We start from the raw sequence: 16,271 nt of genomic DNA, 5'->3' as shown, positions 1-16,271 counted from the left end.
GAACAAAATCCCCAGAAAGCCTCAGATCAGCTGAAACACTCAGTTTATTTAAATCCAGGCGAAGACTCACCTGTTCTCAGCTGTATTTGAATAAAACACCAAATCCACACTTTTAAGTTTAAATTTCAAAACTTACATTTTAACTACTGATTTTATGTACTGTTCTGATTTTATCTACTGTTTTTTAATCAATTTTAAATCATGCTTTTTATTTGTTTTTGTTTTTTAATGTCTCTGTAAAGCACTTTGAATCACCTTGTTGTTGAATTGTGCTATATAAATAAACTTGCCTTGCCTTGCCTTCACTTTTCAAAGTGTAGGCTTACTTCTGGTTTCTAGAGTTTCTAAAAGTAGAGAGCGTAAAATGCAGAGCCTTCAGCTATCAGACCCCTCTACTGTGGTCCCAGTTTGAATTCAGGGCCTCTCTAATTTAAAATCAGGCTTAAATCTTTACATAAAGCTCATAGTTGGGGGGGGCTAGTCAAGATTTCTATTTCTTCTCCACTCACCTCTTTTTACTTCCTCTGTGTTTGTATGTAATTTCTGTATTTTGTTCTTGTGTTTTTGTCTCTATGAACTCCTTTTTGAGCCTGGTTATACGAAAGGTCTCTTCCTGTTAAAAGAGACTTTTTCCTTCCGATCATCACAGAGTGCTTGCTCATAGGGGATGGCTGATTGGGTCCTAACATTGCTGGAAAGAGTGTTTTGAGGTGGCTTTTTACAAACTGGTGCTTTTTAAATAGAACTGAGATGGTGTGAATTGTGACGTGCATAGTGTTTCTAGCGCTTCTAGTATTTGTCCTCTCACTATTAAGTAAGCATTAGGCTAAAACGGACTATGAGAAAGCACAATGTCAGGAAGTGCAGCAGCAGCTTTGCACAGTACCCAAGCATTAAACTATTTCTGTATTTCCTTTCCAGGGCCTGCTGCAAACGAAACCAGCGGTGGTGACGTCACGGGGGCAGGCCTGCACAGCTCTGCGCGTTCCTTGTGCCCGCGGGCACGAGCCAAGGCTCATTCTACTACACAGAACGGAGCCCGGAGCTAGAGAACCAGGAAGTGAAAGCATACACATGGAGGGAGTGTCCGCCGCTGCTGCCTCTGTGTGTGTTTTATTTTTAAAAACACGGTCCTCCGCGGACGCATAAATGGGAGACGCGAGGACCAAGCGGCGGGAGCAGCTGAAGCGCTGGGCCGGCTCCTCCACCGACAGAGCCTCAGATGTGCCCAGGCTGAGGCGGCGGGGCGATGCCGGGAACGGAGGAGGGGAGCCCGAGGCCGAGCTCGACGACCCGCCGAAGGACCAGCCGCTATCCGGGGGAGGAGACGAGAGGCGACGGTCAGGAAACATCTCCTGTCAAACCGGCTAACAGCCTGTTAGCTTAGCTCCAACATCTGACGATAGGCTGAGGGAGGAATGCTGTGCGGGGGTTTGGGCTGTAGATGGGCTAAATAATAGAATCACACCACAGCAGAAAACACGTCCCGCTCTACAGTCCTTTATTTAACATTTTAATGTTTATTTGTTGCCATGCATACTTTCAGAGGCCGGAATTTGCTGTGAGCGGTAGCTAGCTAGCCAAGTGTCTTAGGTGAAGGTTTTTATTTCCATCAGTCCCACCACTGCTGGTCTGAGATGGTCTAAAATCTCCTATTTTAAAGCGCATATATCATAATTCCTTTCGTTGTTTTCCAGCCTGCTATAACTTTTATACGATTTGCAGTGGTTGTTTTTATCCAGACGACCTTTAATGAGCCAGTTTCAAGTTAAAGAGCCTAATGCTAATCATAGTATTTGAGTAGTTGTTGCCTAGTTGTCCGTCTGAGATGATGCAACATTATGAATATTGACGATGGAAACAAAGGTCAGTATTTATGATGACAGACACAAAAAGGCCTTTGCCAGTTTATTGAAGGCACATTTGTTTAACAAATTGAGGCTGATATAATACAAATGTGTTGCCATTGTCAAAAGATCCTGGAGAAAAAGGATCAAAAATTTGGCGGGGAGGATGTTTAGTTACAATGTTTCTGATAAAACATTAGATCTGTGATATACCGCAATACATACCAGAGACCGTAGATTAAATAAAGTAGTAAGACAAAACACATCCCAAGTTGCAGCGTTTCCCATTAATGATTTAGCGGTGATGCAAGATCAGAAAGGATTATTTCTCTCCGTCAGGTGTCACAGTTTTGACCTACAGCTGTGTGTTGTAGAACTGAAGACACTTGTCGGATGAGAGATGAAACGTTCTCAAGAAACTTTAAGAAGTCCAGTCGCTTTTCTTTCCAAGCTCCTTAGATGACCCTGATCTGGATGACTAAAAGCCTATACAGACAATAACTTTATTCATCCGCACCTGAAAATAGTCCCCAAGAAATCTTGTGGAAGTTTTTCAGTGGGTATTTCTCTGTTAGTCTTACAAGGATGTGAGGGATAAGTTGTAGGGTCTGTCGGGGTTTGCGCGGGTCCTGAAAGTATACAACTGACTTGTATTCAGTTGGGTTTGGTTGTAAATTTTTATAGATGCGTCACTGTGAGAATTTCACTATATTCGCCCCTTCCTCACATTTATTATGACATACCTTGTCATTCAATCAACTCTTTTAGTTCTTGTAGATCGTAAAATTGTAAAAAATCAAAAACTCCCAGCTGCATCGGCCCAACAAGCCATCAGTTTTAAGTTGCTGCGTATGGCTTATATAGCCAGTCACAAATCCATAACAGTAGCAGCACAGTTTACAGTTTATTTTGGCCTGATGAGAAAGCTTGGTACAATCAACACCCACTACATTTTGTTTCACAGAGGTGGTGTCCTTCTGTTGATCAGTGCACTGTGTTTACACCACCTAGCTCAGTTGTTGAAGTCTCTTTTGTTGCAGTGTTCAGTTACATTCATTCAGTTCTACATCAAAACTTTCATTTTTCAGTTTGCACCTACACATTTCGGTTTACTTGAAACGATCATAGTTTCCCTTACAGCGTGTATTTCATTGTGAGTTTGGTCTGTATGGTGTGTATAAGAGCTGAACAGTGAATTCATGCAGCTGCCTGTCTCCTCTGTTTTCAGGAAAAAGGTGAAATTTGATATTGCTGCTGAGTTTCTCGCAGCCTGTGCCAGCGGAGACACGGAGGAGGCCAAGGTGATTTTGGAGGAGGCCAAACAGACTAAAAGAAGGAATGACGAGGATACAGCAGCAATTATTAACTGCTCCAATGCAGACGGGATCACTGCTCTACACCAGGTGAAGCAGTTTCTCCCCCTGAGGTTTTATTGGCTCGTGAATAAAAAAATTGTGCAGTTTCGTAATTTTTTTTTTTTCTCCTCTGACACAGGCCTGCATAGACGGCAGCATAGAAATGGTGACCTTCCTTTTGGAGCTGGGTGCCAGTGTGAACCAGGTTGACAATGAGGGATGGACGGCGCTACATGTTGCTGCCTCCTGCGGCCACGCTGACATCACGGAGTGTGTACAATAGCAGAACACAGCAGCTTTGCTTCTGTGTGTGTGTGTAGCTTCAGTGCCAGTCTTTCTGCAGTCAACAATACAAACATTGTTATCATGTTTGGCGGATGAAGCATGAGTGGGCTGTGCCAGCACACACACAGCTCACATTTAGAGAAAGAAAACTTTTTTTCATTTTATCATTTCAGTGTCATTTCAGTGACTAAGTGTTTTGTTCCAATGTGCATGCGCCACAAACACCGATAACATGACCAGAAGTCGCCTGTTTAAAGGTCATTGTGTTGGCCTTCTGAGGTTAAATGAATCGTCTCTACCTCCATGTTTGTTTTGTCAGGTTCCTCCTGCAGGAAGGTGCTTCTCTCACTGCTGTGAACTGTGATGGTGATGTTCCTGCGGACATTGCTCTGGATGAAACCACTGAGTCCCTACTTCAGAGTTACACTCGGAGACACGGTAAGTCTTTTTCTGTGTGTAGTTGGAAGGCGTTTCTTTGTGCAATCAAAGTTCTGGAGCTGTTCCTTTTGCATCCAAACGGTGTGAGACACGGTCATGTGCATGCAGCAGGTGCCATTAGTGAGCTTTGTGATCAGGATTTTGCGTGGCATGTGCTGCATACATTTTGTGACAGTTTATGTACTGAGTAGCACCATGTTGACAACTAAGGTCATCTCCATCAACGGGCTGGAGATGACCTCGTCTTCATGTTAAGGAATGTTGCTGGTCACAGATGTTGTTTCTGCAGCTACAATCCAGTGACCAAACAGGGGTCTTCAGAAAAAATAAGTCAGTGCATCAGGTCAGGAGCGCAACCAGAAGCATTTTCATCAATTAAGCTCTCCTGACATTATTAATTCATCCACTACTATCACACTTACAGCATTAGCTCTTCTGAAACTCTCAGAGGGAGAACATTTCCCACAAAAGATCTGAAGTGCAGTGCTGAGCATGATTTTCATCACGCTCCATCTTCCCCAGTCACCAAATTCGGCTCCGCAAAGTGAAGCTAAAGTTAAAATGTTTTTATTCAGCAAAGCGGAGGAGATCCAGTGATGTTTCTTTCCTGGGAGAGCTCCGCATGTAGCAGGAGTGCTGGAAGCTGAGTTTCACAGTACAAAGTGGCAGCTTTTAAAGGAGAAAGTTGAATGGTTATGATTTGTGCTTTTTATTGGAGGGTGACTTGTATGTTTGTGTGTCTGAAACTTTAATCAACTTATTTCTCATCAATGGAACTTTAACAGCTGCAACTGCATTCAAACTTGACTTGGCCCAGTTATGGCCCATACATGTTTCTGTTAGTGGTGCTGGCTAAAATGTGAAAAAACTGGAAACTTTGTTTCTCGGTGGTTGTCTTTTTTGTTCATGTGTGATGCGTGTATGCGGATGGCGTTCATCCTGGATGGTAATGGGACTTAATTTCAAAGTTATAGGCTGGACACTTGAGGATTTAGCTTTAGAGCTAAGACGCTAGGATGACAAGTCCTCCAATCTTTAGACAGAAATTCATAAAAAAAACAGGAAACGCGTTAATTTGACATCGTGTGTTTGTTCAGGTGTGGACGTGGAGTCAGCTAAACGTCGGGAGGAGGAACAAATCATGGCAGACGCCCGCACGTGGCTGACTGAGGGCCTGCCTGCTGACGTGCGACACCCAAAGACTGGAGCCACCCCGCTGCACGTGGCTGCAGCCAAAGGCTACCTCGAGGCCCTGAAGTAAACATTTCTGTCTTATTGTGTTGTAGATCTTTGACATTAAGCTTAAAAATCAGATTTTAAGTGAGGGCAGGTGTTCGTCTGGACTGTGCTCTTCTTCTATTCAGTAGTTTGACTTTATATCTTCCTTTGCTGTTCCAGGATACTCTGTCAGTGCGGGCTGGATGTGTCAGCTGTGGACTTTGATGGCTGGACACCCCTCCATGCTGCAGCTCACTGGGGTCAGGGGGAGGCCTGTCGCATCCTGGCTGAACAGCTGTGCAATATGGAAGCTCGCAGCAAAGGGGTGAGTCCCGGATAAAGAAAACTTATCTTCCTGCATCGAATTCATCTAGTCAGCCTCTTTAACAGTTTGCTTGAATACTTTTAGGGTCAGACCCCATTTGATGTTGCTGATGAAAGCGTTTCAGAGCTCCTGGAGGAATTATCTCAAAAACAAGCCAATGTAAGTTTGTCTTTACCTCATATTGTGCATTTATGTAATCTAGTAGTTTGGGTTTCTTGATTGTGCCTCTCTTTTTCTTTCATAGTGGCTTAATGAGAGGTCAGTATTGGACAGGCAACCGGGGTCCAACGCTACGAATGCACAAAACAAGCGGCGGAGGTTAATAATCATCTGTTTCTTATCCAGAATTAAATAAAAATTCTTTCGTTTCAAAGCAAAAGTTACAAGTTGCCACGTGACTTGTGTCTCCCTTATTGTACCTGCAGGAGCTCTGTGTGCAGGATGAGCAGCAGAGAAAAGATGACTTTACAAGACCAGTCTAAGGAGCGGGGCATTTCAGGAGGCTTGGACCTGAGCGAGGAGAAAGAGAGCAGCCCCGGTAAACCTCCCTGGTCATGAGTACTGCATGCTCTGTAAATCAGCATCAGTGTGCTGATTGTAGTGAATGATGCCGATTCCTGTTTTTGTGCAGAAAGCTCAACTGTCTCCAGTCCCGATACAGAGAGTGCGACGTCTGCTGTCACTGCGGCCGACAAGGTAAAAAATCTGAGTTTATCTTACAGGATGTTTCATTTTCAGCAGGTGTTAGGTAGTGGTGTGTAGCGCATGTGATCAGATATGATAAAACATGTTGCAGTAAAGAGTTGTGCTACTGCTTTTAAATGAGCCAAAAACTAGTTTATTGAAACTACTTATTCAAAGCTGAAGCTTGTGCTGAGCAAGCAGCAGCATGCAAGGCTGGAGTGCAAAAGAATGCAGTTTCTCTGATTCATACCTGAGGCTGGTCCCCCCCCCCCCCCCCCCCCCCCCCAATGAAGGATAAGCATGCCAAGTAAAAAAACAAAGAATACATTTCAACACATGCTGATATTAGCATTTTTTATTTTTTCACTCTGGTCATAAATCTGATTCTGAAATGGTGACATATAATCCGTTGTTCTTTTTTCTTCTCTCCTATGTGATCCAGACACCAACAGATAAACAAGAGGAGGAGAAGGAGCAGGACAAGGCGAGCCGCACTGCCCGAGTACAACCCACCCCTCAGACGAAGGACGCTGCCGCAGATAGTCCCAACGCTCCCAACGCTGACAGGCGCAAGTAAGAGAAACAAACGCTTTACTAACAGTGAAAATGCTTTGAAAAGTGTCTGATGAGGGAAGTCGTTTGTGTGTTTAGATTCCAGGCCCCAGCGAGAGACGAAGAGTCCGAGTCTCAGAGGAAAGCTCGCTCTAAGCTGTTGCGGCAGACTCGCCGCCCCACACAGGTAATGCTTCTTATCCAGATTCAGTACATGCTATTCAGTTTTTTGTTGTTATTTTTTTTTGTTAACAGTCCGTATAAAAAGCGTGCAGACGCCCGTGATAATTAAACATTTGAACACAGTTTGGGGAAGAGTGAATAATTTACTAGGATGATTTTAAGAGCAGCATGCTGCTGCACCAGTGCTGAGTTAGCAGCAGTGTACTGCAATGTTTTTAATTCCTCTTGGCGGTTTTGTTTGTGCTCTGTGCATGCAGGGTGTGACTCTAACGGACCTCAAAGAAGCTGAGAAGTGTGTGGCTAAATCTGGCGATTCTTTACCTCGAACCATCCAGCCGGTCAGCCCCCTCGTCACCATCACGACTGCAGAAAGAGGTGAGTGACGCAGACAGCTAAGAACCCAAAAACTGGATAAATTCAGAAGAATTTCATAATTTTCACTATAAAAGTTATTGTTGTGTGTCTGTGTAGCACCAAAGTTTAAAAAGGAATTAAACCAAAGAAGCGCCGCACATCTGCGATCAGCAATGTCAGAATTATCTTCCAGCTGGTGTGTATACAGCCTGAAAGGGGACGTGACTTAATCCTGTGTTTTTATGAATCGCCAACAGGGGGCGCCTCATTTGGTTGTAAAAAGAAGCCACGTTGTATGAAAGCGTATGGGAACATGAAACCATTTATCACTTGACTTCTGTAAACTTTAACATAGACGACTTTATTGGGTCAGTCACAAGTTTCTCAGTGAGTCCGACTTGTGTCTGCTCGTCCTGTCTGAATATTTCTGGCAGTGCTTTCGCTTCCTCTTTTTCAGCAGATACAGTCATTGCATCTAATCTGTCAGATCAGTTGACTTTTAAAACTTAAACGTAGAATCATCATATGAATATTTAATACCCAAAGTGTAAGAACAGCTGTTAACTTGTCATTTCAAATGTAAGAATCTTGCTGACTTTTCAGCATTAGTCTTTTTCTAACTGCTGCTTTCCTGCCGGCGTCCCTCCCCGGGATTGTTTAAACATTCAGGTATGCGTGTTATGCAGGTGAAGCAACCGATAGCTCGGATTCTGGAGTAGGATGTCTGTTCTCTGCACCTGCATGTACGGCACAGTCAGATATATGTCACCATGATCACACCCAGATTCAAAATACCAGGCTCGCGACTTCACAACTGTGACATCACGGTGGCTGTGTCCATCTTTAATATGCAGTCTGTAGTCAAAGATGAATATGAGTCTGAGAAAAACTGAAAATCAGGTCAGAAGTCCAGCTACGACTGTTCGGTTAGGGGTGTAAAACTAATTTTAGACCGCAGGCTACGTATGACCCTAGTTTGAGCTTAAGTAGGTCATATCAGTAAAGCTACTGCATACAAACATCTGCAACTTGTGTCGTCGTCTTTTAGTGTTAACGGGTTTAGTTACACATTTAATTGCTTAAGAAAAATAAATGCGATTTGCAAAAATGCATTTCAGTTTATACACATTATAAAGAAATGGTGTTGCAGGAAATAAAAGAAGCGCATCAGCGTGGGCACTGTGTGCTAAAGGTTGCAGGAAAAAGTCTCAACACTCAGACTCTATCCTGTTTACAATAAAACCAACACAAAAAAATAGTTTTAACTAACAGAAAACGTTTGTTTGTTTGTACCCACGGACCCATTCACTGGAAAGACAAACAACAACGAAACAGCAGGAGCTTCTCAGTTTAATTTAATAGTAACAATAGTTAATAAAAGTAATGGCAAAAATACAGTTAGTCTAACATTTGTGTCATCATTTTCAATTTTCACATTTTTCAAAGGCCATCCAGTGGGTCAGGTTGGAGCCTGTGGGAGGGTGTAGCTTGTACCATATGTTACAGGGTTTCCAGGGAGCGGTTCATTTAGGACAACAAGCAGCACAGAGGTGCACCGAACACGAGTTACAGGGAAAATCAGCCAGACTCAGCGGTCCCACCGCTGAGTCCTGATTTATTGGTTAAAATATCTTTAAAATATTTAAAGGCTCCTTAAAAAAACTCAAAGTGAAATACTTGGAAACTACCTGAGCATGGCGAAACCCACCATACGCGTTTGCTGTTTGTGTGGCTGGAAGTCTTACATCGCCTCTGTTTACAGTAAGACTCCCACAATATAAGTGACACATGAGGCAGCTTTTGGGTGGAGTGCTCTTAAGGGCAGCGTCTTAAAGGAAATGATGGTTTCTCACATACTGCGAAGGATAGTGCTGCTTGTGCTGTGTTTCTATGGGTAGATAGGGCGGCTACTGCATACTCAAACTCATTGAGCTGCGGTAGAAACCATCTGACCCATTTATCGTACTTTCATCACTCAGCACGCTCCACCCGTGTTTTTTGGGGGGGTATTGGTGCAGTTCACCATCTGATATGATGAAACAAAATCAGTTTTTAAAGTTAAGTTGCAAGAACATTCAGTTCAAAGCCCAAACCAGCAGTTTGTGTTGTCTGAACTCATTCCTCACAAGCCTCGACGTGCAGTGATCTGAGATGAAGCCAGGAGGCAAAGATAAGGCGGCTATGGCGCCAAGTTTCATTTGGAAACGAATCTACGTTTATGCATCGCTACGATGCCTCTGCCTGAACTCCACACGCCTCACGAGCGTTTTCTGTTGACCTCCTTGTGTTTCAGACACAGACCCACAGGTGAAGCAGGAGGAGCCGGAGGGAGACAAGCGTCTGCAAGCAAAGGACAGGCGGAGAGTGAGGAGGGAAAGACGCTCCACCGGCGTCGTTCAGCCGGGAGAAGAGGTGAGAGCGGTGCAGATGAAGTAATTTCCCAACCTTCCTTCCTGTTTTCCACAGCACTGAAGTTGGTGAGAGGGCAACCTTATGAGTCATTGTGTAACTCAAGACATAAACAAACAGTGAGCAAAGCCATTTTAGATCCTGTACTGTAGACATCATGTGAGTTTGACGTCACATCGTCAGGTGTGCGCCACGGTCTTTGTGGCGCTTCGGCCGGCCACCTGTTGACTTTTATAACCTGGCACTGTGCGCCCCATCCTGAGTGTCTTGAAGACAAGATATTCCAGCACAAAAGCTCAGAGACGCTTAAATAGAGGAGACTGTGTGATAGCGATAGATCGTGTATTAGCGCATCGAAAACCTGCAGCTCGGTAGCTCAAGATGAATGCGACGACCAGGCGAGCTGATAAGGGTTTAGAGCAGTGAGCGAATGAGGCAACTGCCTCGAGTCATGAGCACATCTGGGCTACTTCCTGTTGTGTCAGAAACAGCAGCTTCGGGGAAGCCGACTGTTTTTAATAAAAGAAATAAACATCCTGCTGCTGTAATGTGTGAATGTTTGCATTCGAATCTCATTTATATGAAACAAGATGGATATTTGAGTCGGTTGTTGAAGTCTTAACTGTGAATATCTTGTTTTGCAGAACGAGGACACCGTTCATCCAGATCATGAAAACAGTACAACCCTGTGAGTCTCATTCATTCTTGTGTGTCATGCATTTCTTTTATTTCACACACGTGCGAATGAAATAATTTGTTTTCTGTACATTTATTTCATGCATCTCTATATTTTTTTCCCGCTTCTGATCCTGATGTCTGAAATAAATGTCTGCATTTCAGATGTAATGAGCGGTCTTCTCTGACTGTGAACTGGCATTTCTGCTGGTTTGAATTGTTGATGATTCGGTGAGATCCTGAAATGTTTTGGTTCTCCAAACAACGCGTTCACACCCGTCCAGGAGCAGATTTGTTCAGTGTGAACAAGATTAAATGATGGATGTCATTTAGGAGGAGGATTAGGCAGAGAGAATACGATCTTTTCTAGACTCATTAGTTTTACAGCGGCGCCTGTTTCAGGCGGAGGGAATAATTCGCCCGGTGTGACACGTTCCTCGATGCTGCGCCTAAATAATTATAAATGAGATAAAAGAAATTACGCCACTGTGATGTGACACAGCCAGCAGGATTGTCAAGTGAGCTTTACCTGAAATAAAGTCCTCACCGCTGCCTCTTTAACGAACGCTAAAATTAGCAGATTAATATTTGAAGTGCATGTGCATCCTTTTCTTTACCCTTTTTTTTGTTGTTCTTACAATCTTGTTGATCTGCATCTTGCTCTGAATATGAGTAAATGATTAGAGCGTATAAATATTGAGGTCAGATCTTAGAAATTTTACACAAAGCTGTCATTTTCCTGCTTTTGTCATTTTATTCCCCTGACTTTTTGTGCTGGTTCTGCTTCTTTTCCCTTTTTGATGATTGGTCGCCCGTCACCGTGCGCGCTGCTTTTTTCCTCCCGTTGTTTGGTAGGAGGAGCAAAAATGGCTCTTTTGATAGGGAAGGTTACCGACGCACGCCTTAGTAGAAAAGCAGATGGAAAATAATTTCTTTTATTGCTTGTTTATTTGTGGGGGTTTGCTTTTCTTCATATTTTAGTGATTTCAGACATGCCATAGAACCTGTTGTTAGGGGAGCGGTCTTTAAACCTCGTCTGGCTTGTCCTGAGAAACGATCACGTCACGTACCCAGCACTGTTTATTAACCATTTAAAAACAGACAAATTCACTGAAAGGCACAAATCATGAGTGCAGCAGTGTCGCAAAACTTCGTTCCTCCTTCGTTCGGCGGCTCCCTTTTGGAGTGATCATCTGGTCCGTTCACTTGGCTTCTCCTCTGTCCTCCTTCGCTTCCACGAATCTTCTCTTTGGTTTGCTTCTCTTGCTTCGCAGCGCCATCTTTGCCTCTACATCCACGAGTCCAGACCATCTAAGACTTGCCTCTTTCTTTCTTTGGTTTCTCCTCTGATTTACTCGATTGTGTTCCTGCATTCAGAGAACAAGGTCCATACGATTTGTGGTGTGTTTTGATATCATGGAGGAATCTCTCTTATGTGTCTCTGCAGTGGGAGTCAGCTGTCAGATGCATCTGATTATAGACCGGTACGTACCCGACCTTCACCACACACGCCAGAAAACCAGCCTCAAGGCTGAAACTGAAATGTAGCTCACTAAATCCAGGACCACAGATTGAAACCTCAACCAACTGTTTCCACCTGGTCACCTGAAACAAACACACACTTTTATTTTCTTGCAAATCTAATGTATTGTGTTTCCCTCCAGCTGTACTTCAAGACGCTGCAGGAGAATGTGTCTCTGAAGGAGAAGCTGCAGGAGATGGAGCTGCAGCTCAGCCAAAACAAAGTGGAGCTGGAGAGACTCCGACAGGTTGGGCAGGTTTGCTGACATTTAAGCAGCGTGTGAGGTGTTATTTAAAAACAGGGACGTGCTCTTTGACATCGTGTCAGCCAAAGTAAGCAGAGGAAACCAGAACTAGGCTTCAAGGTCACAGCGAGACGCCGATGCTCTAAATGACAGGAACATCCAGAATATAAGATGAAGATTATTTGAGCTGCGAATCATGCAAAGCTATTCTAGAGCCCAAGAGTAAAACATCGAGCTAAAAGAGCAATATTTTATTTTGTTAGTTTGTCATCAGCTCTCACATTACATCCGTGCACCTGAATAAAATCATCATTTCTGTGTGTGGCAGAGTCAGGAGAGCAGCACAGACCGGCCGGCCCTGCTGGAGCTGGAGAGATATGTAAGTTGTTTTTTGCTTGTTTGCGGTTGGCTGGTGTTGGGTTTTTGTTTTGTTTTTTTAGCTGGGAAAATCCCCTGAGATTAAAATCTTTTTCAAGAATTCACACCATCAGAAGCTTAAAAAAATAAATTCGTTAAATCGAGCGTAACAAAAATGGACATGGTGCAGTAACAAAGCATAATAAAACACAAAAGGTACAAAATGGGAAGAGCGCCTCCAGTCTGTGCTTACAGAATGTTTTAGAAGAGCTTTGAGCTTTCAACAGGGATCAAAATCATCAAGCTGCATGTCTTGGCACATCACATCCGCCTCCTAGATGTTGTCAGTCTAGATATGCAGGCTCGCCACATACAAATGCTGTGCAAAAGTCTCGAGCCACCCAAGACACCTGTAGATACATCTACAAAATATCTTTAAGGAGTCTTCAGGAAAGATTCTCCACTCACTCACTCACTTCTCTCCATGCTGGCGGCCTTTTCTGTTTATCTCTCTGTCAACATGAACATTTCCTGAGTTCTCAGATACCGAAGCATCTGAAGTGTGAGACCTTTCAGTTTCTGTCCCCTCCTAAAGGGTGTTGTTTGAGACTTATTTGTGACTGACGGGGACGCTAATGAAACTAAGCCTTTATTTCCTGTTGAAACTGTGGGGGCTGAGTATTTTCTGTGTTCATAGCAATCTTGGAAGTTGTGATCAAATATGAGGTCAGAGTGTGGGGGCACATTAACAGCTCTGCAGGCTCTGCAGTGCGTGAAACCCCGGTTGAAACCTCGGTTTCACACACATTTGCTCCGGCTGCTTCAGCCAGTTTGATGTGCCGCTGTTCTTGTTCACAGGAGAAGCTGAAACTTCAGAGGAAAGCAGGGGAACTGGAAGACGAGCTGAAGGTACAGATGTTCACTTCAGAGCTGAAAGCCGACTGATAACAAACGAGAGCAGAATAGGAACCACTTTAGGGCTGCGACACACTAATCGAAACGAAAGCAGTGAGCTGTGTGAGCAGTGACACGCTCAGTTATTCTGCCATACGCCGTGACCTCAGAAGCTTCTAGAAAGCTAGAAGCTTTTAATCCTTCGATACATCAGTTTATTGAGACTGAGATGTGTTTGTGCGGCTGTATGAAGTTTGGCGTGAGCCTCTGAGAAATGGCGTTCACTGGATAGTAAATGAAAAGCTCAATGAATTGCTGCATTGCTGAGTGGCACGCGTGCTTGTGTAGTCAGTAATGTAGGCAGGTGGGAGCTGAATTCTTGTGCTCTGTAAGATCTGGTGAGACCAGTTTGTAATGCAGATGTGATGTCAGATAACCCACACGTTTCTGCAGGATGAAGGAGTCGCCACTAAAACGTTTCTTACAATGACCTACATCAGAAGATGGAAGTAGCCGCCCTGTTTTGGGTGGCAGGGCGGAGCTGGCGGGCTGCATTCACGTGTGTGAAACAGGCAGACGTGGATACCTGCTAATTAGTGCTGAGTAGCACACTGATAAAACTCTAGATGTCAGTCAGCAAACATGTGATTTGTTAGATAATCCCATTAAAAATGCTCCAAAAGACGCAAACGAGTCTGAGAAGTTCAGTTCGGTGACTCCAGCTGGCGAGGGTGAAGCCTAGCAGACGGCTACAGCTCCCCGTTTCAGCACACCTGATGGGTGAAATATTCTTTTTAAATCTCTGCTTCACAGTCGTGGGAAGAGGGAACCTATCCGTAAAGACCGAAGCCTTTTTTATTGCAGGCTGCAAACGTGATTATTCCTGATGTAACGCTGGCTATTGTGAGCGTGTTGTGACCTCGGCACGTACGTTTTCAGCACAGAGGTCGAAGCTTGTGTTTGTGCAGTCTCAGCAAATTCTGCAGAGCGCCACAGTTTCCCGTAACGACTGAACTCATGTGACCCGCGAGGACCCTCGTGTCCTGAACTGTGACACGGCTGTGGTGGTTCAGATTACAGATTCAGATTTTTCTAAGGTCACGTAAACAATCCAGGAGCCCAGATGTCCAGCTGGATAAATCAATAGGGAAAGAAGGAGCTTAGAAGGATAGGAAAAGGTAACCTAACAACTTATTGCCGCTTAATGAAACTAATGATTCGCTGAGTCTTTATTAAAGAATGAAAGGAGGTTTAAGACGGGCTACAAAAATCTGTTTACAGTAGCTGTAAATCTCTGCAGTAGACGTGTGAAGTGCCCTGTAGATTGGAAGTGCATCAGGCCAGCTGTGTTTTGTCTCTTTAGCGTTGAGGCTAAAGCGATGTCTCCTGATGTGTCTGCAGGTTCTCGGGGACCTCCGAGCTGACAACCAGAGGCTCAAGGATGAGAACGCCGCTCTGATTCGAGTCATTAGCAAACTCTCGAGATGAACCTGTGACAGAAAATATTCACCTCCATGGACGTAACAAGTATTACAGGATGTATTTTTTTTTGTCCAGCACGGACGACACAAACGAGGAAGAGACACACACTGCACAACTTTCAACAGTAACTGGAGTAACGTCATTTTCAGGGTTATTGTCTGTGTTTGGGCCTTTTATGTTTTGGCAGATCTACTGTAAACCAAGCTGAACTTCACCTCCTGTGGACGGACAGGATGTCCCTGCTTCCCACTCCCACATTTTTTTTTTAAATAAGTTTTTATTGTTGTATTTTTAAAAAAAAGAAATTAAATATTTTAATGTGCTTCGCTCTGGTGAAACTTTGTATTAAGAGACTTAAAGCCATGCACAGTGAGAGCTCAGTGTGTTTTTAGACGGGGTGAAAGATTTGCATAAGCGCCAGTCAGGTGTGCGGGGTGGTCACAAATAACGTCAACGTGCCAAAAACCAGCCCCGGTTGTTTTTTAATGTCCTTTTGGGGGGGAAACCTCAAGCGGTCAGTGTTGTTTCTCAGGACGAGTCTTGGGCCGATGCTTTCTGTTTTTAGCTGGCTGCTGTAGAAGATGGACCAAATTCGCACATCTCCCGGCTCCTCTGGATGTATGTTAAACATTTATGTTCAGGGGCCGGCCGTCCTGAGGACATGATGTAAAGGTGTAGTCGCAGCTTCAGGAGAGTTTTGGGTGCTAATCATGGACGTCAGGCACAGCTCGTGTTCAGAGGGACGTTTACAGAAAATATTTGTTACACAGGTATTTCAGGAGGCGGAGGACGCATGCTCCAACTTAACTGTTCTTTACTCGTAGTTCTATTTTGCCATTTTTGACTGGATGCTTGTGAAAGCCCAACCCCCACCCCCAGCTAAGTATTCACCATGTGACAGACGGCCGTTGTCCAACAGGAAGGCCGGATGGGTCAGTTTTTTGAATGTTTACTTCAATTTTAAAGATAAAACCAACCACAACAAATGCATGTTATATTGTATTTTGATGCCGTGCCTTTCGATATGCATTTGTAAGTAATATTTCTATTTTGCTTTGGCAGTGTACACTGTTGAGTATAAAATACAGTATGGGCATAAATGTTGAAGTATCTGTTGTTTTGTTTTTTGTTGATAAAGAGCAATCCCACATTACATGTGAATAAAACATCGAGGCCCACATTTTATTTAAGTTTTCACTCTCAACTTCTTAATAATATTTCAAAACTCTTAAACGGCTCTCGGGTCCAGTGGATCTGATTTTGCCCATAAATCATTAGAATTCTGCTAAAGCATCCTGATTGCTCAGTTAAGGATTTACAGGAGACACCCCCTCCATGGCGCCTGTTTTCAAACGATAATTAGACCTTGTGAGTGTAATTATACCACAACAGAAGTTCAGGAGGCAGCTCACTTCATGCCTGAACTTAAAAGACGCAGTGAAATTCC

The 16,271-nt window shown here is 43.9% G+C and overlaps 1 protein-coding gene across 2 annotated transcripts; it reads left to right on the top strand.

Annotated features, from left to right (window-relative positions):
- Positions 1-979: 979 nt before the first annotated feature.
- ppp1r12c (protein phosphatase 1, regulatory subunit 12C) lies at positions 980-16,009 on the top strand. 2 transcript variants are annotated; one of them, XM_040033421.1, is made up of 20 exons: positions 980-1,340; positions 3,076-3,250; positions 3,342-3,472; positions 3,807-3,925; positions 5,023-5,182; positions 5,324-5,468; positions 5,553-5,627; positions 5,713-5,786; positions 5,894-6,006; positions 6,100-6,164; positions 6,595-6,725; positions 6,804-6,891; positions 7,145-7,262; positions 9,535-9,653; positions 10,295-10,338; positions 11,773-11,809; positions 11,990-12,103; positions 12,420-12,470; positions 13,307-13,357; positions 14,744-16,009. In XM_040033421.1, the coding sequence occupies exons 1-20, from the start codon at positions 1,150-1,152 to the stop codon at positions 14,828-14,830; spliced, it is 2,088 nt and encodes a 695-aa protein (XP_039889355.1). In that variant the 5' UTR covers positions 980-1,149; the 3' UTR covers positions 14,831-16,009. The 2 variants fall into 2 exon arrangements, with proteins under 2 accessions (XP_039889355.1, XP_039889356.1); XM_040033422.1 differs by having other exon boundaries at positions 982-1,340; positions 11,990-12,094.
- Positions 16,010-16,271: the final 262 nt, after the last annotated feature.

The sequence above is a fragment of the Simochromis diagramma genome, unplaced genomic scaffold, assembly GCF_900408965.1.
Source record: "Simochromis diagramma unplaced genomic scaffold, fSimDia1.1 OVJJ01000571.1, whole genome shotgun sequence".
NCBI classification, from domain to species: Eukaryota; Metazoa; Chordata; class Actinopteri; order Cichliformes; family Cichlidae; genus Simochromis; species Simochromis diagramma.
This window is presented reverse-complemented; position numbering and strand designations above follow the sequence as displayed.

Coding starts and splice junctions, on each gene's coding strand:
- ppp1r12c (XM_040033421.1), top strand. CDS start 1,150: ATGGGAGACGCGAGGACCAAGCGGCGGGAGCAGCTGAAGCGCTGGGCC. Junction 3,926..5,022: donor GAGTTACACTCGGAGACACG/GTAAGTCTTTTT, acceptor GTGTTTGTTCAG/GTGTGGACGTGGAGTCAGCT. Junction 6,892..7,144: donor AGACTCGCCGCCCCACACAG/GTAATGCTTCTT, acceptor CTGTGCATGCAG/GGTGTGACTCTAACGGACCT.